At 37.6% G+C, this 25858-nt stretch overlaps 1 protein-coding gene across 1 annotated transcript in view; it reads right to left on the bottom strand.

The window, feature by feature from the left end:
• PDZRN4 (PDZ domain containing ring finger 4) overlaps positions 1-25858 on the bottom strand; it is a 67196-nt gene that overhangs the window by 17598 nt on the left and 23740 nt on the right. The window contains exon 3 of the mRNA XM_012734148.1: positions 3519-3617. Within this exon, the coding sequence (XP_012589602.1) occupies positions 3519-3617 (99 nt within the window). The remainder of the gene's footprint in view (positions 1-3518; positions 3618-25858) is intronic.

Raw genomic sequence — 25858 nt, 5'->3', positions numbered from 1 at the left:
TTCCAATTATCAAGTTTCTTACGATGGCTTCAAACTTTTTATTTGCACTTATTGCATACATTTTCCAAGGAAAATATTTCAAGTATAGCATGAAGTTGATCTATTCTGCCTAGATGTTAGCGATTACCTTGTTACTAGGTTATACCACCTAGTAAATAAATTTTAATCAACCAAGAACAAAAGACACTGTAATAATAGGAGCTATAAAGAAAAGATTCTTTCCAAATACATATGATCAGTTTTTATGACTTCCTTACTATCAAGGAAAAGAAAATTTCCAAAGCTGACATTTCTATAGTGAATAGAAACTTACTGGAAAGACTCACTGGATGACTAATCAATTGCATCCCATTTAGAAGCTGTCCATGATATAAATTTTGTATTTAGAACCATTATCAAACTAACCTTAAATCTAAATCAACTTGAAAAAAGAGGAGCAAACAAATCCTAAAGTTAATAGAAGAAAGGAAACAATAAAAATAAGAATGAAAATAGATGAATTAGAAATCAAAAAGATTATATAAAATATCAGTGAAACTAAGAATTCATTCTTTAAAAAGATAAACAAAATTTATGAAACTTTAACTAGGTTAACAAAGAAGAGGTAAAGCATTAATAAACTGAATTAGAAATGAAAGATGAGAAAACACCACAAGTAACACAGAAATACAAATTATCATAAGAGATTACTGGGAACAACTCCACCCTAATAAATTCAATAACATTGAAGAAATGGGCAATATAGTTTATCAAGACCAAAATCAGGAAGTAACAGAAGAGGTAAATAAACTAACTACAATTAAAAGATTAATAATAATAAAGGCTACCTTCAAACAAAAGCCCAGCACTAGATAACTTTTCAAACAAAAACTTATGCTCATCATGCTCATTTTTTTTAAAAGATGAGAAGAGGGAATGTTCCCTAATACATTTTATGATGCTTGATTCAGGCAACTACAGACCAACATCCTTGATAAATACTGATGCAAAAATCTTCAATAAAATTCTAGCAAACCAAATTCAACAACACATTACAAGAATTACACAATCATGAACAAGTGGGATTTATCCCATGAGTGCAATGGTGGTTAAACATACATAAATCAACTAATGTAACCTATTACAACAACAAAAGATTGCAATTCCATAATATCAATGGATACACTCAGAGCATTTCACAAGATTAGCATCAATGTATGATAAAAAATGCTGAATAATCAGAAATAGAAGGAACATATCTCAATGTAATTAAGTTCACATTTCCCAAACATGCAGTTGATATAATACTAACTGATGAAAAGCTGAAAGCTTTCCCTTTAAAATCAAGAACAAAATGGCCATTTACCCAAGGTCATGTATAGATTCAATGTAATCCCTATCAAAGTTTCAAAGAAATAGAGAAAACATTACTGAAACTTATATGGAATTACAAAATACCCTAAATAGACAAAGTAATAGTCTAAAAGAATAGTCACAAAAGAATAGTGGCACCATATTCTCAGACTTCAAACTGAACTACAGCACTATAGTAATTAAAACAGTCAGGCACCAGACTAAAATATATATATAGATCAATGGAATAAAATTGAAAGCCCACAAATAAATTTGCATGGAAATGAATATTTATTATTAAGGCATCAAGAGTATGCAATGGAGGCAGAAAAGTCTCTTCAACAAATGGTGTTGTGGAAATTAAACAGCCACATGTAAATGAATCAAATTAATTGACTTTCTCACACCATATACAAAAATTAACTCAGAGTATATTAAGGGCTGACACAATAGAATGCAAAGAAAAAAATAAGCATTAAAATTAATAATATTAGCTTCAATGATCTCTTTGTAGATTCAAGTAAGGGAAACAAAAACAAGACAGGATGACATCAAGGTAAAAAGCTTCTGCCCAGCAAAAGAAACTATCATTAAAACAAAACAAAACAAAACCCTATCAAATGGAAGAAAATATTTGAATATCACATATTATCAGGCAATAAGAAGCAAATTTGAAGAGACGATTCAAAAAAGGGGAGATTCAGAAGACCAATAGATATATGGAATAATGTTTTTCTTAATTTTTTTTAATTGAACTAACACTGGTTTGCAATATGATTGATTCATAGAACATGTTCACTCTTCTTTAAATGTATGTTACCAGACCACACCTTCTACCAAGGTATGTAAAGTCCTCCTTCAAAGTCCACTGGATTACCTCCTCCATTTCTTTCCCACACTATTCCTTCCGCACTGATAGCCTCAATTCAGATTTCTACATTTGCTTTAGTATAGTTTTGTTTTATCCTTTGTTTGTTTCTCTACACTCCACATATGAATTAAATTATCTGGCATTTGTCTTTCTCCTTCTGATTTAGTTCACGTAGTATAAATCCTTCCAGTTTCATCCAGGTTATTTCAAATAACCAGTTTCATCCAGGTTATTTTAATGGCTGCATAATATCCCATAATATTCCACTGTGGTTATATACCATATTATTTACTGTCCTTAGACACTGACATTATCTCCAACTTGATTATTGCAAATAATGTCACAATGACTGTTTTTGCACTCTTTGAGTAGATACCTAGCAGTAGACATCAAATTGAAAAGCTCTGTACAGTGAAAGAAATTATTATTTAGAAAAAAAAAAACGATTACTGAATTGGAGAAAATATCGGCACATCTGCAAGAACTCACAAAAGTCAATAATAACAGCAACAAAATAAAAACCCAAAAGCCCAATAAAAAAATGAACAAAATACCTAAATAGATGCTTCTCCAAAGCAGGTGTATAAACGGCCAACAAGCACATGCAAAAATGTTCAACATCATTTATCATCAGGGGAATCTAAATTAGCATCACATTGAGATACCACTTCACACCTGTGAGAATGGTTTATATTGAAAAGACCAGAAACAGTAAGTGCTGGTGAGGTTGTGGAATACAAATAACCCATGGACAGTGTTGGTGGGAAATGTAAATTGATCCAATCTCTATGTTTTCAAAATCATGACAGAGGAATCAGGGAACAGCAATTAATATTTTTTGCCTAACTTCTACATCTTGACATACTCATTCGTCATTTCACACATGTTTAATATGTCTGATTATCAATCCCCATCAGCAGAGAAAATTTTAGATGGTGAATATTACATTTAAATGAATTGGTAGTGGAACAAATAGCAGAACAAATTGTTAGTGGGACTGATTAAGCCATGAAATAGAAGGACAAATGTTTGTTGTGCAAAAACTTTCCTCTGCTTCCCCCATACTTACAGGAATTTATTCAGATTTTGACATTACCATGCACTTTTCCATCATGGGACTCTATGGTGAAAACCTACACATTAAACAAGCTGATAATAATCATATTACTCTGGTAACATAATTTACCTTCCTAATCAAATGTGACAAGTATTGGAAGGTGGCCAATTTCTCACATTAAGCCTTCCAAGGATTTTCTTCTCGTGAGTCATTTCACTCAGCTTCACAGCCTTTATTCTCCTCCTTGGTATTTCTTACCTCGCTGACGTAAATGCCGGTGTCTTCTTCATCATCCGTTCGGTAACAGACTGTCAGGCCCAGCTTTTCTTGACTGCTAACACGACATAACTCGACCTCCTGAGAGAAAAACACACAAGGAATGACATTTTTCTCGGGGAGAAATCCCACAGCAGAATGGAGAAGTCAAACTACTCTTCGGGTTAGCCTGGGACGTACATTATTACACTCGAAATTAACATGCCTTAATAATGTATGACACAATATGTTACCGATATCATCAACATTTATTTTCAATGTCCATTTCTGCACAATCAAGCCCATAATTTAACATTTCATTGCTAAGTGGAAGATGGGCAATTTTCTTGCTTCAAGGCATAACTTAAAATTCCTTAAAATCACTCAAAAAATTGTACATGAAACATGTACAGATCATTAAATAGAATTCATAAAATATTTGAAAAACTTTAAAGAGGCAGCCAATATTTCATAAAAATACTGAGTACATGTGGTTTTATTTGTGTTTTAATAAAGTGAAATAAAATTAAAATAAAAGCCACGATACTGGACTGCATCAATTCCTTTTAGGTTCCATATAATATGATAACATTCTACGTACTGGAGCTCAGGCCAAGGTCTTTTATTATTTTGCATATACTGTCACCCTTGGAAAGAGATGGGTTCATCCAGGCTGAAGGGAGAGACTGCAGCATCAAATACCGGTAGAGGTGATGATTCAAAATGTAGCAGTAAATGAACGAGGAAACACATTTACTGAAACACATAGCTGAGGGGCCTGAAATGTCAGTCTTTAGGTAATATACATTGAATCTACTTCCTGATTTATGTTCAGTAAAATAATAATAAATTTCAGTGTATTTCATTTTGATATAATGAAATCGACTCCTACCACTTTCAGAAGCAGATGACTTTAGGATAAATCACATAATTTCAAGCACTAACACACAAATTGGGGCTGTCAACATGAAGAACTTGTTCCTATTGGGTGCCAAGTATCAAGTCCTTTGGTAAATATTCAGATGAGGAAGAGCAAAGTATTTTGAAATTGGAAGTGAAATCTTGGTCAAGTTTCTAGAACGGGGGCTCTGTGGGAGCCGCAAATTTGTCTGGCATACTTGGTGCTCCTTTTCCAGTGCTGGCTCAAGGCTGGTTGCTTTTTTTATTAAAAACAAAACAAAATAAAACCCACACAAAATTTTCTTAGTGTTCGTAACATTATATAAAATAATAAGTAGCCTTTTCTATTCAAGTGAATGCTGATTTTGTGTGTGAATGTAATATAATGTTACGAACACTAATAAAGTATCCATTTAACTAAGTTGAGAAATAGTTTCCAGACTATAAAGAAAAACTTCCTTAGCTGTAAACAAGAGGTTATTTTCTGGCATACGCTGTCACCTTTGAGGACATATCCTCCCTTTCAATTCTGTATTTGAGTGAAGATCTTGTCATGAATAATACCCACTTATCTTAATGATTTGCTAAAAACCCTTAGAGAATATAAAAGTAAGCTATGGAAAGTTCCAATGACCAATAATATCACAGATAATAGCAAATAAAACAAAATTGTCATCCTCTGTCTTGTGACAGGTACCACAACTTAGAAAAATCCTTGAAACCGTACGGAGATTGCTGATTTTCTGATCAGAGAAGAGACTCTTAATTAACTGAAATGGTTAAAAGGGCATAGCATATGCTAAAAAAAAAGGTGAAGAATACTTTCACATAGAGTAGAATACGTGAGTTGGTAAAATAAGCGAAAGTATACACCGAGCATGGCGATAATTAATGACTCTGGAGGAAAAGAATACTGACTGAAACTGTAACACCGGGAAGGAATTACAGCAACAAAAGAGCTTCAATTACAGCAATGAAGTACACAGTTAAGGAGGAAAGAAGCTTGGGAATCCTAGGAGGCCTATAAGGAAACCTAAACACTCCATAAACAACCCAGACTGGGACCTTTAAATTAAGGCAAATGAGGCGCGGTAGTTGCAGCTGAAATTCATTGACTTTCAATGTCCTTTGAAGATCATGGAGACACTATATGCTCTGGAGGACATTTGTACAGGACATTTTCCTTTGTGAGTGTTTCTCGACATCCTCAAGGGTGTGCCATGGCTTTGGTGTGTGTGTAGAGGAGGCATATAAAAATATACTGCAATGAAATGGAATGGATCTATTAAAGTGAAAAGGCTATTCTACTCTTAACATTTGAACACCACAAATCAGCTCTATTTAATCATCACAGGAGGTTAAGGTTCTGAAGTCAAAATAACTTCTCGATATTGTCATTCTATTGGACCTGAACAAAACTGTGAAAAATTGCTCAAAAGTTATTGGTAGAAGCAACGCCCTCATATTTCCTTTAGCTACCTGGATTTCCTAAGTTCTGCCTTTTTAAATTGACTTGCCTTTTTACCTCTCTTATCTCACAAATACTTTTTTTTTTTTTTTTTTTTTTTGGCATAGAAGAACTGGAGTTTAGATCAGATGGGTGGGGACTCACCAGAGACAGGTGGGGAGCAGAACAGGTGGATCGACTGAAATCCACTGCTGAGGGGAGCAGTGGGAGAGACAGGAGAGGTTGGGAGAGACAAGCGAGGTCTGCAGTGCCATATGGGTCAGCTCCCTGGCCAGGGATCCAGCTCAGGCCTCAGTGGTGATAGCACTGAGACTTAACTCCTAATTCACAAGGAAGGCCCTCACAAAGAGCTTTTAAGATATCAATATAATTGTTAAATATTTTAAAGAAATTATCTCTCATAATTACTTAAACGGTGACCTATCCAGGATTCACATCATACTAAAAAACTGAAAATACAAAGCTTTAACTCAAAGGACACTAACTTGTGGTGCTAGGATTCCAGTCCCTGCAGGAGACACCAGTCCTCAGTGTGGGCTTGCATTTCTTTCTGGGTTAAGAATGTCTCAGGGCCTCTCTGCGGGCACAGGGGTTAAAGTCTCAATGCCATCAAGCTATTGCCAGCCACTCCAAAGAATTTCATCCCTGGCCAGGGAGCTGGCCCGCTTGGCACAGCAGACCTCTCCTATCTCACTCATTGCTCCCCTCAGCAGTGTATCTCTGCAGAATCACCTGTTCTGATCCCCACTCTGCTTGGTGAGTCCTCTCACCCCCTCACTCCTTTGGCCTACACCCCATTTCTTCTATGCATAAATAAGTAAAAATAAATCTTAAAAAAAAATTGTCTCAACCATTACATATTCCAAATTGGTGCAGAGAAGCAGATATTTTAGAATCAAAGTTCCTTTAATTCTATGGCAAAAAAAGAAAAACCACACCCATACAAACAGCTACCTGTAGACAATTTTCTTTGTATGTGGCGAAGGTGGCTTTGTGAAACCTGATTATCAGAAAGGAAAGGAACTCATTGGCACAGGCTTAATTTTGTATTCCCTTCACAGAACACACAAGCCTCTGACTTCTGAAGAAACAACCTCCTGGTAATCGAGAATGTTTTCCCTAACAACTTTCATACCTTTCCTTCTGTCACCAGGAAGCTGTTTGATGAAAAACATAAAAGTGAAATGCTATGTCTGTATATTTTTTCCATGGAGACAATTCATGGTACCTACAAATCAAAGCCAAGCCCACATGGATGGTGTGCTAACCACCCCTAAGTCATTTGTGACTGGAGTGCAAGAATCACCTCCTGCATACACTTGGTGGAACTACATTAATTTTGGTCTAAATGTACTTTACGATGCTATGTTTTGTGAATATGTATAAAGTCCCTTTAAAAAAATCAAATCACAGCATCTCATCTTGTGAGAAATTGATATATGGAGATTGAGGGTGGAGTAGAAGATTAAAGGTACTTGTCAAGTTTGCTGTGAAACATCCTTTTAATCATAGGATGCCATGAACGGGCATTTTTTATATGATTTCTATATGAGTCAGTTGCACTACAGTGCTGTGAAATTTATGTCTATGTTTAAAGTTGAGTCTAGGAAGCAATAGCAACTGAAAAGAGAGTCCTAGGTAGAATTCTCTTGCTAGAGGAATGACTGAGGCTTGAAGTGCCTGAAAGGGCTTTATAAGCAAGATTGCTGTCAAGCTCTTGTTGCCAAAGAGCTTGTCATGTCATTCTTTCTTCTAAGCACAGTAACTCAGAGATGTCAGTACTACTTAAGTTTGTAGAACCAGGCCCAGACAGTGTTGTGATTAGTAGGTATTGATAGTCATGGGGAGAAAGAGGACTATTGTATCCATATCTTCATATGTGCTTCATTGCTTGCCTGGTTTTTATTACTAGACCACACATGCACTATTATACAAGCTTTGTATTTAGCTTATATCAATGTCTTATTTTTTTAAAAAGATTTATTTATGCATACAGAACTGGGGTACAGGCCAGAGGTACAAGGGTGGTGAGAGGATTCACCAGAGACAGAGTGGAGGGCAAGAAAGGCCGACTGATGAAGTACACTGCTGAGGGGAGCAGCAGGTAGGTCAGGAGAGGTCTGCTGCACCATGTGGGTCACCTCCAGGGTGGGGATGGAACTCATGCTGAAGTGGCTTTAGCTTCTCAGTGCTGTGTTTTAACCCGCTGCACCACCAGGGAGGGCCCCAAATTTCTTGTGTTCTTTAATGTTGATTAGTAGCTAAGGAAATACCATGCTTAGTTGTCCCAACAAAACATTTCTTTAAAAAGGAACTAAAGGCCTCCCTCCTGCTTAACAGTTAAATTTCAGCGCTATTACCCTTAAGGTCTGAGTTTGATCCCCAGCCCGGGAGCTGACCCACATGGTGCAGCAGACCTCTCCTGTCTCACCTGTTCTCCCCTCAGCTGTGGATTTCAGTAGATCCACCTGTTCTGCTCCCCACTCTGTCTCTGGGGAATCCTCTCATCCCCCACATCTCTGTCCTGCTCCCCAACTCTTCTACACACACACACACACAAATAAATATTAAAATAAAATAAATAAAACCAAGAAAAAAGTCAAGTGAGGATGCCAAGGACACACTTCTGTTTATAGCACATACATTTTTTTTTTCTATTTTCCTCATTGTATTTTTGAGGAAAACTGCAGTTGCTTTAGGTATCAGTGTAATGATTAATATTTACCTTCATAAAAATCCAGAGATCCAGTACTTTTCACATATGACTCTTGAGTTTTGAACCAACATTAAAATAATAATTTCTTAGCTTAGGCTGGCATCACAAAATATCCACTGCTAATTGCAGCTGGATTTTGTGACTTATATATTAGTTCTTGGGGTTTTCCATCAAAATAGTTCAATATGAATTTGCAGAATTTGTAATTTGCAGAAAGGACATAAAAGTTCCCTCCAGATTAACTTTCTTTTTAAAGTATCCATTTTAAGCTCTCATTCTCTGATGGCTCAGACACTTTTGGGGTCCCACACCAGCATCTTTTACAAGGAACCACACTTTAATTATATGTTACAAAATTAATGAAAAATTTGAGCAGGCAGTGATTACAAGTGAAAAATCAGGAATCAATGTCACGTATCCCATATGGAATTTCAAATTAATTAATAAATCACTTACACTTAAATCTCTAAGATGTAGTTTGATGTTCAGGACGAAAATTTCACCAATTTCCAGTAGCAAAGAAGAGTAAGTATGCACTCAAATCAATTTTCAACTATTAGAAATGGGAAAAATTATAATCCAGGAATTATGGGGGCAGTGCTGGCTTAGACTTTTTACTAGTTCAATATAAAATAATTTTCCACTTTCAGGAAAGTATTAATTAGGCTGCTTTAAAAATTACTGAAATAACATTGATTTATAATATTATACAGGCTTTATGTGTTCAAGATCAACCTCTATCTATACTATATTTTGTTCATCATTAAAAGTCTCCTTCTAAAGAATGCACAAAGAAATGGAAAGATATTCCCTGCTTATGAATTGGAAGAATTAACATTGCTAGATGGCCATTTTACTCCAAGTTATACACAGATTCAATGAAATCCCATAAAAATTTCAATAGCATTCTTTAAGGAAATCAAGCAAAATTTACTGAAACTTACTTAAAATCCCAATAGCCTTCTTTACCACTTTCTTAAAGGCTCCTAAAATTTTCTATCAAAACTTCATAAATGCTTATTAGTAAATTAGCTTTTATATTATATATATATTTTAATGAGCAAATGTGCATTGCATTATGTGCATTTTAGGTCTATTTTACTATTCTATAAACAGGTACTTACTTGTCAGTTATATTTATTATTATATCCCATAATATATATATTTCACGTCTTTGTTTAGATATGAAACAAAGAAATACAGCTCTTGAAGATGGGATCTTGCCATCTTCTTTGCATTCTCAATGCCAGCAGAGTCTGGGAAGTTATGAGAAACCCATGTGCATTTGTTAGAGGAGTTAATTGCTATAGTAAGATTGAGTGTACACTACAATTGATTTTGCTATATTTGTACCTCAGTATAATTGTATTAGATTAAGTAGAATACACTCAGAAAGCTGTTCAAACAGTAGATGTGACTAACTCTCTTATAATCTCTGCCAGCAGGAAAATTAATCAAGGAGCGACTGTAGAAATGAAGCAAAATTAAGTATAAATTTCTCATTCTAGGAATTTCTAGCACATTTGATTTTTATACTTGCCATTTGCTGAATACCTACTAAGTGCCAATATCCTCATTTAGTTCTGGAAACATTTATGTGCCAACTATTAAGTTAAATGTTTTATGAGCAATAGCTCATTTAGCTCTATAAAAACACGACAGGTTAATATAATATGTGGTTATTCATGGCTCAGTAATTTTCTCTCTTTGGAAATATGTCCCTATTTTTTAGGCAGAATTACCCCTTCTTCTTCTTCTTCTTCCCAGTTTATATTTGCTCAGAACTAATTTCAGCTTTGGGGCAAGCACGTAACCTAGATATTATCCCAATGAATTTATTTTGTTTCCTTTATGTCAAGGATGGGTGTTACACCAGTTTAAGTCCATCAAAATCAAAATTGATGACCGGTTGAATGGAACACCCGTCTTTACTGTTGAACTTGAACTTTTGAAAATATAGATCAGGAGAAGTTCAAAACTTTCTTGCTACAATTATTGATCCTGAGGATAGGTTAAACAAAGAGGAGATAAAAGTCAAAGGTAGACAAAAACTGAAATTTAGTGACATCATTTAAATCCTGATTCGCATTTACCTGAAACAAACTTTTGGAATCTTCTGTTTGGAAGGCCAACACTCTTCATGACTACAAACATTGTTTTGGGGTTTCTGTTTCATAGTTCAGAATCCCAATTAATTTTTCTAAATGTTATAGATTTTATTTTATAATGAGGATATTTAGAGCCAGCATTGAGTAATTATGGTCACTTAGTGAGTCTTTGAATCAGAACTTCTACACTGATTTTTCTTTTTTAGCTCTATTTTTTTAATCAATATACCTTTTCATCCCATCATCATGTAAAAAGGTCACTGTCTAGACTATAACCTAAGCACATAAAGAATTCATGATATGCAGTGGGATGTGTGGTAAGAAATCGATGAAGTATCTTGAGTCAAGAGGGAAAGTTCCAGAGGAAGTTACCCCTTATCTGGAGGATGAGTTCAGTGTAGCTATAGGAAAAGGTGCCTAGGGAGTAGTAAGAGAAAATGCTAGAGAACTGGGTTAGGACCAAACTCTAAGATGTTTACTAACTGCAGTCCTGGGAAAAAAGGGAACGGGAGATCAGTAAGCAAAGCTGGGGGGCTCCCATCGTACATAAACCACACACGACTATGAACTTAGGCCTGCGTAGGAAAGATGAGATTCTGTTCTTTAGCTATTTAAGTAGACAGAGGGAAACACTTATCTATTTTATTTAATTTGTTAATGATTTATTTATTTATGCATACAGTAACTGGGATACAGGCCAGACATGGGGTGAGGGATGAGAGGACTCACCAGAGACAGAATGGAGAGCAGAACAGGCAGACTGACTGAACTAGACTGCTGGGGGAGCAGCGGGCGGTTCTGCCATGCCATGTGGGTCATGTCCCTGGTGGGAAATGGAACTCATGCTGCAGTGGCTTCGGATAGCGTCAGCCTGCTGTTCTTTAACCTGCTGCACCATCAGGGAGGGCCCCTCTATTTTATTTTTAATGCTGACTAAATATTTAGAAAAGCAGTGTAATCGTTTATTTTAGAGAATTATCTGGAAGGAAAACTTTAGGCACAATTTAACTTTCCCATCAACTTTTGCCAATGGAAACACTTTCCCACGTTCACCTGTTAATTTATGGCAAAATGAGAGTTAAAACCAAACGTACTCAGGAAAAAGACAAAACTTGTAGGCAGACCATTGATGAAGGCATTCCAAAGGTTAAGGGAGAAAGAGGGGTAGCAACAGGGGAGGGAAGAGCACAAGAGACTGGGGTGATGGGTGGTGTTGTGATGGTGGGACAATTAAGGGGACTACACGTGAGGGGAGAAAGCAAATAATGTCCAAAAATGCATAATGATGAAAAACAATAAATAAATTTAATACAAACAAACAACCTAACAACCCCCACCTCCTGGCTTTCATGCAATTGCTCTTTCATTATCTCATTGATTCTTACATTATTCTTTAAGTAATTCTCACCAAGGATGGAAAATTACTGCACAGAAAGAGAGAAGTTGCTGGAAGTACAATGTATAGCTGAGCTGGTGGAAGCAGAGGCAAGGTAGGAAAGCTGATGTTGGCTATTGAACTGAATCAAGGTGGTGAATACAAAACTCTAGGAAAGGAGGGGTTGAGGTTTCTCTCTCTCTCTCTCTTTTATTGTTCTTTCAATCCTTGATGTCCAAAGCAATTGTTAAAAGAATAAAATAGCAACCAAGTTTTTATATAATTGCTGTCCGTTCCCTAGAGACTCAAACACCATTTTGATAAAGCAGCTTTTCACCTGGCCACCTTTACTGGGTCTCCACTTCTTGGCATCTGTAAGCTGACTTTGAATTACTGAAAATAGCTTTTTCAAAAGGAAGTGTTAACAGCATGTCTTTGATATTAGCGATGTGCTACCTGCAAAGTATAGTCAGAAAGAACAGGGTGAACCCTCTGCCCTGTTTAGTTCCCGATTCAATGATTGTAGCCTTGGTTATATCCACGGTTATGCTTCTGCACTTGCTGTATCTTCACTAAAGGAGATAAACTAAAGGAATACTATCTGCTGTCTGGGATGGTGTTTTAAAGTAAAAAAAAAAAAAAATGACGAGTTAGTGTAAGGTAAGTGAATCATCAGGTTTTTATGCCTCCAACCTTGCTGGAGGCATAGTGTTAATGCGGAAGTCATGTTGGGGGGGGGCGTGGGTACAGGACATGCATGCCTGGTTGTGGACACCTGAGCATGGGTGAGGGCATGTGTAAGTGTGAATGCCTGAACCTAGAGGTCAGGACTCGAGGACAGCTACATGACTACAGAAGAGCAGAGAGAATGCCAGGGAGCCCAGAGAAAGAGAAAAGATTCATGGGAGGCTGGAGACTCAGTTGCTTGCCTACCTCCCACCTTCCCCTGCCTGGACTGTGCCAGCCTCCCTGCCTGGTGTGCCTGTGGACCTGGTTCCCTGAAAGCATTAAAACTGGTAAAATCCACCGAGGTCTCTGAGATGCTCCTTTATCCACCTGCCAGAATTCATAGTGAACCTGCCCTGTGCCTGCTGGCACTCTAGGCAGCCATTCACACAAAAAAGGCAAAATGCCTTTAACTTAAATATAAATCTATGTAGACAATTTGAAGCTATTCTGGGTGGTACAAATAAGAGCCAAATCTAAACCTTTGCTAAATGACCCACAGGAGCACCTTCAAGGGAATTTAGTAAGTTCGTAGTGAAATAGGTTATCAGTATCAACATTGGGCGATGTATAATGACTTTATATAATCTTTTTGTATTTTCACTAAAGGATACCGATACTATCTGCTATATGGGAAGCTGTTTTAGAGCTTGTCATAAAAAATGACAGGATAGTGTAAGGTAAGTGAATTAGTCAGGTTTCTTATGCTACCAGCCTGTAGCCTTGATAGCAGTCTTTCTGGAGTGGGAAACTATCGTTGTCAGCCAATCTTTTGGAATATTCCAAACCCTTCTAAATACTTGACATGGAAGATGACACAGTGCTAACCCACGAAAGGCAGGATGTGTAGATGGGGGTGAAGCAGCAAAGAAGGCAGAGTTAAGGCTCCAGGGCTGAAGAGAAGCTAGGAAGTAGCATATTTGCTAGGACAGAAAGGCTTCTCTGAAGGCACAATGCTTCAAATATAGTAGAGAGGGTTGATTCACCTTGAATTTGGGCTAAAAACTGGTGAAAGAATCTGGAGCATGTTAACAAAAATGACTTTTTGAACTTGATAGAGATATTAACCTAATTTAATTTTGTCTGTTAGTCCATTTCTCATGCTGCATGTTGGGCCTATGTGTTGATAAGCAGAAATTATGTGCACATTTGCTGTTTTCTTCATAAATAGAACAGGTTAATTGGGAAAGAGATACAGAAACGACAAAGATTTCTCATTGTAAAATATTACCGATAATAAATCCCGAAAGTGGGTTGAAGGAAAACGTCTTCATATTATATATTTATACTGAGTGTTTAAGATATTGGTTCAAAATATAATAAAATAATAAATTTAATTTTTACTATAAGAAAACCAAACTATGGTGACCAACCAAGAATAACATATTCTAGCACCTGACAATCAGTAAGAAAGTTGACCCACAAGATTAATTTTTCAACGATGCTTGAGATCTCCAGATTAACACCATGCAGCTGGGGACTTTTCTTAGGCTCTGGTGCTTGGTCCTAGAAGCTGCTTTTGGGCAGTAAAATGGTCCCATTGGTGCTCAAGCTATAGGCAGAGGCCAGCAGTAAGGTGTAGAGGGGCAGTGGTCCCCCTGACATACCACTCCAGGGTGCTCCTGGTTCAGGGCTGCAGGAAGAAGCAGGGGACCCTTGGGGCCAGCTCTAGGGCTGTGGCTCCTCCAGCTTCAGGCAGTAGGATGTGGTGCCAGGATCATAGAATGGGGAGATCAGGTGCAAGCTCTAAGCTGGTTGGTGCTATTCATGGTCCAATCAAACTTGGCAGTGGGGGCACTGGGGGGTAGAAGTTGGGGCAGGCACCAGCTTGGGGCTCCCTCACTTGATAATGCTGAGATTTTCTCTCTCTGTGCTTGAGGACTCTTGTTCCTGGCCTCCAAAGGGAAAAGAAAGAAGCAGCATCCAGTAGTCCACCTTCGGAGCAAAAAGAGAGGCCAGAGAGCTACGAAGAGAAGCCAGAGCTTCGTAGAGGCTGGGCTGGCCGCAGATGGCCTGAGAGGCGCATCAAAGGCCCTCGCCTGGTGTCTCAAGGAGCTGCTTGCTGGGGGTGTGGGCCAATGACTCACAAAGACCTGTAACAACAGTTTCTAGTTTCTATTGTCACTGGCAATACTGGCCAATGACACCCAACCCTGCTCACAGGTCAGGAGAACTCTGTGTCAGCTGCTGATCATCCAGCACCAGCTCCTGGTGTTGCTCCATAGCTGTCTGGTCCAGTGACTGGTGCTATCCACCCTGACCTCAGCCCCTGTGATGGGGGCTGCGACAGCGTCATCTCAGGGGCCCTGTCTGTGAGCACCTCTACTGCAGTGAGTTGGGTCCTGCCATGGCTTGTTGGTACCATGAGCTCCAGGCCTTTTTGGCAGGATGGTGCCATCTTGAATGAGCTGCCTTTTGCTAGGACGTTCGGTCATTGAACACAATTGTGGTCAGAGAGCTGGTCACTTGTAACCTTAGAATCTCCTTTTCTCTGTTGGCTAAATGAACCCCATTAATGTTCCCTGAGCCTGAGTGGTCATGCAATTGTGCATGATGGTGAACAGTGTTCACTATTAGTCTCTGTCTTAGATGGCTATAGCCCAGTTTTAGCTGTTTCGCCATAATGTATAATAACCATAACGTACTTTGTAAAGAAATAATGTTTAGTCTACTTGACACATTGGCATTGCATTCATGCATTATTTCTTATTGGGTGGGTTCTGCATTTTGCTATTTAGATACACCCTTATATGTGGATAGTAAGGACCTTTATAATTCTATGCTATTATAAATAGGCAGTATTAAAGAGACACTGATATATATTCAGGTTAATGTTGACGACCTGTATTTTTGTATGTAGTCACCAATCAAACTGAATATATGATGCAATGATTGAAATTAATTTTCAAATGACCAAAATGATCAGACTAATCTCATTAACACCCAAATAGAGAGACATGTCTACTATACAAAAACCTGAGGGGCTTGGGGGAAACAGTTCTTAAAGCAAACGGGCAAATAACCATAAAATGATTTTATTAAATGAATGCTAAATTAATAAATAATTCTAAATTAATCTGATCATTTCTTTCATTTAATTGTCTTTCCAATGCCATAAAATACTCCCCAACTTCCTTTAAGGTAGCACAACGTTGCACTATAGTGACACAATCATATAACTATATACCTGTGCATTAATAACTGGGAAATTATATCATCCTGAATGAAAACTTCAACATGTATAAGAGCATATACAGTCTTATAAAAATTTACTGGTTCTGGGCCCTCCCTGGTGGCACAATGGGTTAAAGCACAGTTCTATGAAGCTGTCTGCAGCCACTGCAGCATGAACTCTATCCCCAGCTGGGGAGCTGACTCACAGGGTGCAGCAGACCTCTCCTGTCCTGCCCGCTGCTCTCCTCAGAAGTGTATATCAGTACATCTGCCTGTTTTGTTCCCCACTCTGTCTCTGGTGAATCCTCTAACCCCTCACACCTTTGGCCTGTACCCCAGTTCTGTATTTATAAATAAATAAATCTTTAAAAAATATTTTACCAGCTCATAAAGCTCTGTTACCAGATCTCATTTTACATTTCTTTAAATAAATGACAAGTAATATGATAAATTTCTTTAAATAAATGATAAATAATATTCCACTGATATTAATTATAAGACTTATGAGTACAGAAAGAGTTATGATCAAATTTAGAAAATATGTATATATACAACTTGTCTCTAAAAACTGTCACATTTATTCTGTGGAGGCTCCATTAGTACTTAAGAGCACACATACTTTTATAAAGTTAGTCTTCTCCCCTAAAGCACGGGTGCATTAGAAATGAATATCTTGCTTCTTGATTTAAGAAAATCATTAATTATCTTGAGTTTTGCAGAAAAATGTGAAAAATTTTGAGTAAAACACAAAATTGACCTTCAACATTATGCTGCCTTGTGCTACAGTTTGCAACAAACCAATTTTTAGGGTTCAATTTCCTGGATAAGAACAGATATACCGATAGGAATAATGAGAGCACATTTAATGATGTGAAAGTACTACTTAGCCAAATAAGAAAACAAAATGACACAAAAACAATTTGGGAACTATTATTATGACATTTATGGGGTTTTGAGAGCTTGAAAGTGTACCTTTTGCCTATTATGAGGACCATGGGAAATCTCCCTAGCCCGCTATAAAATCACTTAGAGCCAACTGGCAGTGATGGCCCAGAGCCTTAGCAAAGCCTGTGTTTCCGGCTGTAGCAACCAACTGATGGGAATAAATTTCATCTTATCAACAGGTTTATTTATTTCCCTTTCCTCTTCTGCTTCGCTAATCTCCCTTTTATGCTTCCTTAATAACACATGCTAGAAAAGTTCCTGAATGCTTTTTGAATAAAAAGAAGTTCTGAGGAGGATTGACAAATTTCTGTTGTGTCAACAGATACATGGGCGTCTCCCAGTCTGGAATGCAATGGGAATATCTGAAATAGATAAATGTAGAGCCTCTGTTTCTCATGCCTCCGATCAGGAGATGTGCAGTCTCACTAATTGGTTTTACTGCATGTTATTAGAATTTTATTGCCAGTATAATAAAGATGCAATTGTTTCATGTATTGCTGGCATTTAAAAATAACTGAGAGCTGTCTAAAATGAATAGATAAAAAAAAAAATCCTGATAGCATCTGTGCTATCAAATGAATTCTTGGGACACTTTGGGAGCATGGGCCACAGCAAAATGTAGAACCCACCCAATATGTAATAACGCATGAATGCAGTGGCAATGTGTCACCTAGCCTAAACATCATTTCTTTACAAAGAAAGTTATGGTTATTATACACTGTGGTGAAATAGCTAAAACTGTGCTGTAGCCATCCAAGACAGAGCCCAGTAGTGGACTTTTTCCCATATAGCCTTTTATTCATGGGTTTATTTGTCATAAGCATGCATTGACTTAGTCAGAAAGAGCACTGTTTTAAATATAAATGTTAATAATTGAAAAATCTAAGTGGGTGCTTAGTACAGCTTAAAAGGCTTCAAAGCCCTATGCTTGTCCTTCTCCCTGACCACACTGTTTACTGAAAAACAATGACCAAAAGGCAAAAAGAAAATACACTTTGCTAGATTCAGTCATAGGAAAAGAAACCAAGCACAAATATAAACTAGCACAGTGTGTGATGGTGCTATTTTAGGGAAATGCAAAGCAAAACCACCATGTGATATCACCTAACTCCCATGAGAATGGTCCGCATTAAAAAACAAAACAAAACAAAACAAACAAAAAAAAAAACAAGAACCAACAAATGTCAGTGGGGTGTGGAGAGAAGGGAGCTCTTGTGCTCTCTGGGTGGGAAGGTAGCCGGGTCCAGCCTTAGAAAACAATGTGAGCTTGCTCAGCATATTAAAACTACGTCTGCCGTATGGTGATTCCACTCCTAGGTCCCGCCTGGGAATACAAAAAGTTTAACTCAAAGGGATATGTGCACTGCAGAGTCACCGCAGCACTACTCACAGTGGGCAAGTTACAGAGACAACCTAGGCCCCAGGTGGAAGGACAGTGGCATGAGAAGATGTGGTACATATACACGAAGAAATATTAGTCAGTGGTGAAAAGATGAATCTTTGCCACTTGTAACATCACTGATGGAACTAAGTGAAATAAGGCATTTTAATTAATTTATTTCTTTTTAAGAATTGTTAAAAATTTTATATAAAAGAACTGGGTTGTTGCCAGGGGCAGAGGAAGAGTAAAGGGTGAGAAGATTCACCAGACACACAGTGGGGAGCAAAATAGGCGGATCCACTGAGGGGAGCAGGGGATGAGAAAGGAGCGGTCTGCTGAGCCATGTGGGTCAGCTCCCTGGAAGGGGGCGGGGGGTGGGGGTGGGGAATGAACCCAGGCTGGTGTGGTGTCACCGTGGAAGGGTTAAGATTCAATCCTAAATACAAAGAAGAAAAAATTAGTGAAGATGAGAATTGGGAGAGAATCAGGTAATAGGTTTTAACCTAGAGAATACTTATTGATTTAATGAACAAAAACTCAAAATCCTCATAGGGTATGAGGGACTGAAGACAAAGCCCAGGGCTGACTGAAAATGGAAAGTGTAATAAGAGACCACAGGAAGGAAGCTAGAAACTCTGAGTTACACTCAACATAATAGTAAACAAGAAATGCTACACCCCAACCCCAGGAGGTCATAAAGAAGATTGCCTATAATGAATTTTGGCCTTGAGTGAAGAGGAAAAAATTCTCCTCTGAGAACATGAATAGCAAAATGGCCATGGCAGTGTTATCAGGAAAAGTTCACACTGATAATTAGGTTTAAAGTAGCCCCAGAGGGGAAGTCTCAGGGGTGACAGAAATGAATTCACACTATCTGGCTGGAGAAACCCAATTCTCAAAGGGTCCCAGAGATTAAATTAGAATTAAAACTGAGTTAGAATTACATAAAGAAACATAGCATACATAAAGAAACAATGCACCATGAGTGAAATGCAGGGGAAAAATATTAAACAGCATAATTGCAAAGATACTGCAAATGTATAGTGACATTTAGTATAAGGAAAGGAATAGGAGTAAATATTGCAAATATGAGTATAAAAATAACCAATATGAAAAAAATATATATAATTAAAAATTATAGGGTCTCCCTGGTGGTTAAAGCACACCTCTGTGAAGCTGTCCACAGCCACTGCAGCCTGAGTTCTATCCCAGGCCAGGGAGGTGACCCACATGGCACAGCAGACTTCTCCTGTCTCTTGCTGCTCCCCTCAGCAGTGGATTTCAGGAGATTCACATGTTCTGCTCCCCACTCTGTCTCTGGTGAATCCTCTCACCCTCTGCACCTCTAGTCTGTACCCCAGTTCTTGATTCATAAATAAATCTGTTAAAAAAGAATTAAAAATTATAATAATTGAGATTCCCATTCAAAATCAGTGTATGTGTTTAGCAGCAAATTGCATATACCTATGAAGGGAAATATTCAACTAGAAAATAGTGACAGTGAAGATCAGTTGAGGCATAAGGCCTTTATCTATTTCAGAATCATTAATGAAATGATGGAAATCACTAATCCACTGGATCAGGAATCATTGTTCTTTATTATTATTATTATTATTATTATTATTATTATTATTATTATTATTGAGGGGATATGGGTTTACAGCACTGTGTATGGTGTAGCAGTATGTACCGAGTATGTTACCAAACTACACCCATGATCAAGGGTGTATCAGCCAGGAAAGATACAGTGCAATGGAAACTTATTGCACCAAAACAAAACATCTGCTAATCCAGAATTAATGCTTAGGGAAAATCTTTTTAGAGCAAGAAAAAAATAAATACACTTTCAGTCAAAAAGCCAGAATGTTTTGTCAAAGGCAGATTATCACTAAGGGAAACTCACAAAAGCTATTCTTAAAATTCAGAAGATAAAAAATCATCGTAGGTCTGAGATGCAAAATGAATGAAGAGCAAAGGAAATGTAAGCAAATATGGACTGTATATAATAGCTCACAGAGTGGATGATGGCTCAGAGAGTTAGAATGAAGCCAGAAGAATTAAAATGTTTACAGAGGTAACATAAAATTTAAAGGGAAGTGAGTAAAGCTTAAAGAGTCCCTGTATTCCTGGTCAGCAGCAGGGTAAAGATGTTTAAAAATAAAAATTGATAAGTTGAGATTTCTAAACTGAAACAACAGCAGTTGGACAGAATGCTTCTAATCCAGCAGGTGAAAAAAAAGGAATGAGAAAAGTAGATATTCAATTCATGTGGTGCCAACATAGAAGGGAAAAAGAAACAAGAGAAAAAAAATTAAGAGCTGTATATTAATGGCAGTAAGTCCTAACTGACAAATGATTATCATAAGTGTAAGCTGAATAAATAATATAGTTAAATGACAAAAATGATAAAACGGGAATGGGAAATCCTACCACATCTGGTTCAAACAATCCAGCTTTAACAAAAGTGTTCAAGGAACAGTTGCAACAAGAAATTAGAAGAAATAATACAAAGCACAACAATTTGGAAAAGTTGCAAGTATAAAACTGGCCAAAGATATGCAATAAAATTCAAAGAGGAGCAGAGGTAGCTTATTATCATGTAAAATATACTGAGGGCAAACAACATCACAAGAAATACGAGCATCACTGCCTAATGTCTTTAAAGAAAAGTTAAATTGACCAGGAAGAAATAACCATCTGGGCTTGGATGGCCCTCAAATCATGATCTTAAATGATTAGGGAAAAAAATGACATAACTAGATACAGATTTAAAGAAATCTATCACTATAATTATTTCAAAAGAGAAATCAGAATATAACTAAGGATACAGGAAATTTGCACAATAAATTTGCACAATATGATTCATAATCTTGATTTCATGTGTAGCTACAGATATTATTCCTAATAATGCAGAATATATATGATACATATATAATTTTCAAGCATGAATTAGCCCTTATGAAAGGTTCCCTTAACATAATAATAGCAATCACATAATATGAAACTCATGCCAGGCAATGTCTTCAGTACTTTAGGAGAGATTTAATCCTCAGGGCCATTCTGAAGGTTTGGTACATAAATATCCTCACTTTACTGATGAGAAAACTGAACTACAGAGAAATTAAGTGTGACACAATTGGAAAATGGAAGCATTGGGGTTAAAGATCACACTGTTATCTATGTAATGCTGCAGAAAAAAAGATTCAGGACTTAGGAATAAAGGTAAGAAGACATGTAAGCACTTTATAGAGAACATTCCAATTCTATAGAGAGACTTTGGAGACCTAGAAAAAGGAAAGTTCACATTCATGAATTGAAAGAATCAATAACGTAAGAATTAAATTCTTTAAGTTGACACACAGTTTCAAAATCTGTGCTTTATCTGGAGTCAGAAGCTCTACCGTTGTGCAACGAGGTCCAAAATCTGTGCTTCATCTAAATAGAGCATTTTGCAGGGAAACTCGGTGACTGCTTCTGTGTGCTTAAAGTGAACAGTAGTAATTAATTTGCTAAAGGCAGGGACTGCACATGCTTCTACTCCTAAAATGACCTTGCAAGATGCAAAATAATAAGCATTTCATAAAGGAATGTAAAAATACAACAAACTTCTATAAACAACTTTTAAGTGTGTCTGATGCTAGGTACTAGGGATATAATTTAAAAAAATTGTTCTATTTTGTACTGGGGAGGCATTGGCTTATCACCCTACAGATGACTTACGGGTATAGATTCCTACCTATATGAATAACTCAAGGCAAGGATAATCCTGTTGACAGGCTACTGAGACCACGCTTCACTTTGCTCCCCACTCTCCCCATCTGTAGTCTCAATTCTTCAGTCAGCTTTCTAGGACTTGTTTTGCCTGTCGCTTTGTTTTGTTTCTTTATATTCCACCTATGAATGAAATCATCCAGTATCTCCTTCTGGTTTATTTCACTTTGCATAATCCCCTCCAGTTTTATCCATGTTGTTGAAAATGGTGAGATTTCATCTTCTTTTTTATAGCCAGGTAGTATTTCATTGCATATAGTTGCCACATCTTTTTTTTTTTTTTTAAATATTTTATTTGTGCATACAGAACTGGGGTACAGGCCAGAGGCTCAGGGGCGGCGAGAGGCTTCACCAGAGACAGAGTGGGGAACAGAACAAGCAGATTGACGAAGTACACTGCTGAGGGGAGCAGCGGGCGGGTCAGGAGAGGTCTGCCACGCCATGTGGTCACCTCTGGGGCAGGCGGGAATCGAACTCACGCGGAAGCGGCTTTAGATTCTCAGTGCTGTGCTTTAACCCGCTGCGCCACCAGGGAGGGCCGCCACATCTTTTTTTATCCACTGTTTTGTAGTTTGGTACAGAGGACTGCAGATCTTTTTGATTTAGGGTAGATAAATACCCAGAGAAGAGAAGCAAATTAAAATCACAAAAATTGTCACATCTTGTCATTTTTAATGCCTATCATCAAAAAGAAAAGAAACAAATGTGGAAGAGGACGTAGAGAAATGGGAACTCTCGCGCCTTGTTGGGAATCTAACTGGTGCAACCCCTGGAAAGGAGTGGCAATTTCTTAAAACAATTAAGCCATGCCGTTCTCTTTGTCTCCTAGTATGTTAAGGGTATCCAAATGTAACTCAGTTGCTAATCTAGAACAAGTATTTTGGAAAGGATCTGTGCAAGTATATGTTTCCCTGAGTTTTTATTATAAAAGGGAAACCCTTTCATAATACCCACAATATATCACCATGGTAATATGGTAATATGCACAACAGTCCAGAAACACACACACACACACACACACACACACACACCATACACCCTGCTCTTGAATACACACCAGCTTTCAAAAACTCTGTTCCTTCCAATTTGGCAGTGCCCTGCTATCTGGCATTTAGGGAAGTCATTCTCTTTGCATGCTCCTAGCTAAAATGCAGAAATTGTGCAAATGACTCCGATGAAAAGCAATGGAGAGGAAAAACTGGTGAAATCTAACATAAGAAAAGCCAATTTGAGTACTGTAAAATGTTTTCTAATGATAGAGTCTATTAGGTCTTGGAATAATCTCTGCAGGAGAACATAAAATAAGAAAGACCTAAATGTATCATAGGAAAGACTTAAAAAATACCTCAATGAAGAGTTTGATTTCAAAGGCCTGTCTAGTCAGGGGAACCTTTGCAGCAGAAAGGGCAGAAAATCTTAGGACAGTGGCAGAATGATCACAAGAGCTGAAAACTTCTATGTAAAAAAGAAAATCTTACAACTCATTGCTGGATGCTGGAATCAAAGGAATTGCCGTTTATTTGTTTTCTAGGGGAAAAAAATCATTGCATTAACCTTCAAAAATACGGTTTCATGAGTAAATGAAGTGAAGTGTCATGTCTTGGCAGCTGTGTGTCTGCTGTCATGAGGGTTTTCTTAACTGCTGCAGGTATCTCATTTAAAGAAAAGCTTCACTTGAAGTGGTTTTGAGTTTCTAATGTGAACGGAACTTTGGGTAATGACCACACCATGTGTGGACTGAAGTCCTGCTATGCTTTATTTAGACTTCACTTCTTTTGTTCCTGGATTTGCAAGCAATGAGCTCATGTGCAGAGTTGCACACGATCTCATTTGTAAAGAGGAAAGAAATAAAAAAGTTGATTGTAAAGAAGTGCCCTGTATGCCTCTCGTGAACTCTGGGGTGGTCCTCTGAGATTTTCTGTCCTGCACAAAAGCAGAAGGTGAAATTTAAGTGGCTTCCTGTGTATTTCATTGAAAAACACCAGCCTCTCAATTGTTTCAAACTAAGCCCTTTAAAAAAAAAAAAAAGGCTCCAATTTCTCTGACACCTTCCATGCATGAGCTAATGAGCATTTTAGGATTTTAGGAGTGCGCTTCACAGTAATCCCTTGGGCTTTTCTTTTCCCCAGAATTTACTACCTATTTTGTTAAATGTCTACAGCAAATTGGCAAAGTTCATGCTTTTCCTTTTTAAAGCTACTGAAACTCTTCTGTTGTGAAAACAGCCTAATGAAAGTTGTCTCTATCTTTCTGCTGTGCTTGCAGAATACTATAGAAGGACTAACTACAGTAGGTAGGCATGACCTCAATGTGTTTTGGGCCTATTTGGGTGGAAACAGAAATGTCTCAGAGCAAGGCAGAATGAGACTAGAGGTAAGCAGGCTGCAGGAGCAGACAGTGGCGCCTTTACAAATAGAACTACAGCCCCACTGTGCCCTCACTTAGCAATTTTGACAGGTGACTGTCTTGACTCCCTGGAACATTTATCAAAGAGCCCAACTGGCAATGAATGTCAAGTTTGCCAAATTGACTTTGGTAAGAAGTGGAGCGTAAAAAAATTGGGCTCATAAACACTTGTCTTGTAGGGTGGAAGCTAACGGCACTTAACATAAGTTTTGCTTATTTAAGAAATTTAACTATTCATTTGTATCCAAGCCCTTGCTGGCATCTTAGCTCAAGTCCTTTTCATGTCACATTCTGACTCTTAAAATTAGTTCCTAATTTCTCTCTCTGGGGGTGGGGGGTTACTCCTCCAAATGTATCCTTCACTCTCCTCTGCAAATAGGACTATCTGGAATTCAGTGTGACTGCAGGATACCACTTCCGGTAGTTGTCTTCCCTATGCCTGCTGAAGAAAGCTTGGATTTCTTATTGTACTATAAAAGATGTTTCCTTGGGCCCCCCAGATGGCCTAGGGTTTAAGTCATAGCACTACCACATCTGCGGCCTGAGTTTGATCCCCAGCCAGGGAGCTGACCCACACAGGATGCGATATACCTCCCTGTCTCAACCACTGCTCCCCTCAGCAGTAGATTTCAGTCAATCTGCCTGTTCTGGTCCCCAATCTAAATCCCTCCTATACCTCTATCCTATACCCTGATCTTCTATGAATAACAATAATAATAATAATAATAATAATAATAATAATAATAATAATAATAATCACAACAATGGTGATGAGAATAATAATGCTTTCATTATTTACCTTTCTGTTTACCTTTCTGGCCCCTGCATTCTTGTTCAGCCTTAACCTCTAGGATTTTGTCTTACAACTTACTGTCTGGTTAGACTGAACTGTTTGCAATTCCTTGACCTTACTGTGATCATCAATACCTTCACATTCTCCCACCTACTCTTGCCATCAGAGTCAAAATTCTCAGGGGCCACAATTCTCAGAGGCCATCTTTCTGACTATTACCCCAAAGAGTCACTGGCTTCTTTGTGCCATTTCAGTATTTATTTTTGTGTATGTCTTACAGAGCTGTAATTTATATATGCCTCCCTGTTTCTACCTCTAGACTGTGAGTTCCTTAATGGAAAGCAGTGTGTTCTTTATTTAGCTGAACATAGAATCTGAAATATCATATCACTCAAAAATATTTATTTCTGAACTTAACTGAGTCATGAGGACCATCAGATAGCTTGAAAAGACATGTTTTTATATCATATTAGCAGTGAAAATAATTTCCAACTCTTTGGGTCTAAAAGCAAAATTTTATATGACAAAATGTAATTTGAAAAGTCTACTTGTTTAATTACATACTATGGAACTACCATGA

Source organism: Condylura cristata, unplaced genomic scaffold (assembly GCF_000260355.1).
Source record: "Condylura cristata isolate star-nosed mole 26May11 unplaced genomic scaffold, ConCri1.0 scaffold00047, whole genome shotgun sequence".
Taxonomy (NCBI): Eukaryota; Metazoa; Chordata; class Mammalia; order Eulipotyphla; family Talpidae; genus Condylura; species Condylura cristata.
The sequence above is the reverse complement of the archived record's forward strand: the minus strand, read 5'-3'. Positions and strand labels throughout refer to the sequence as shown.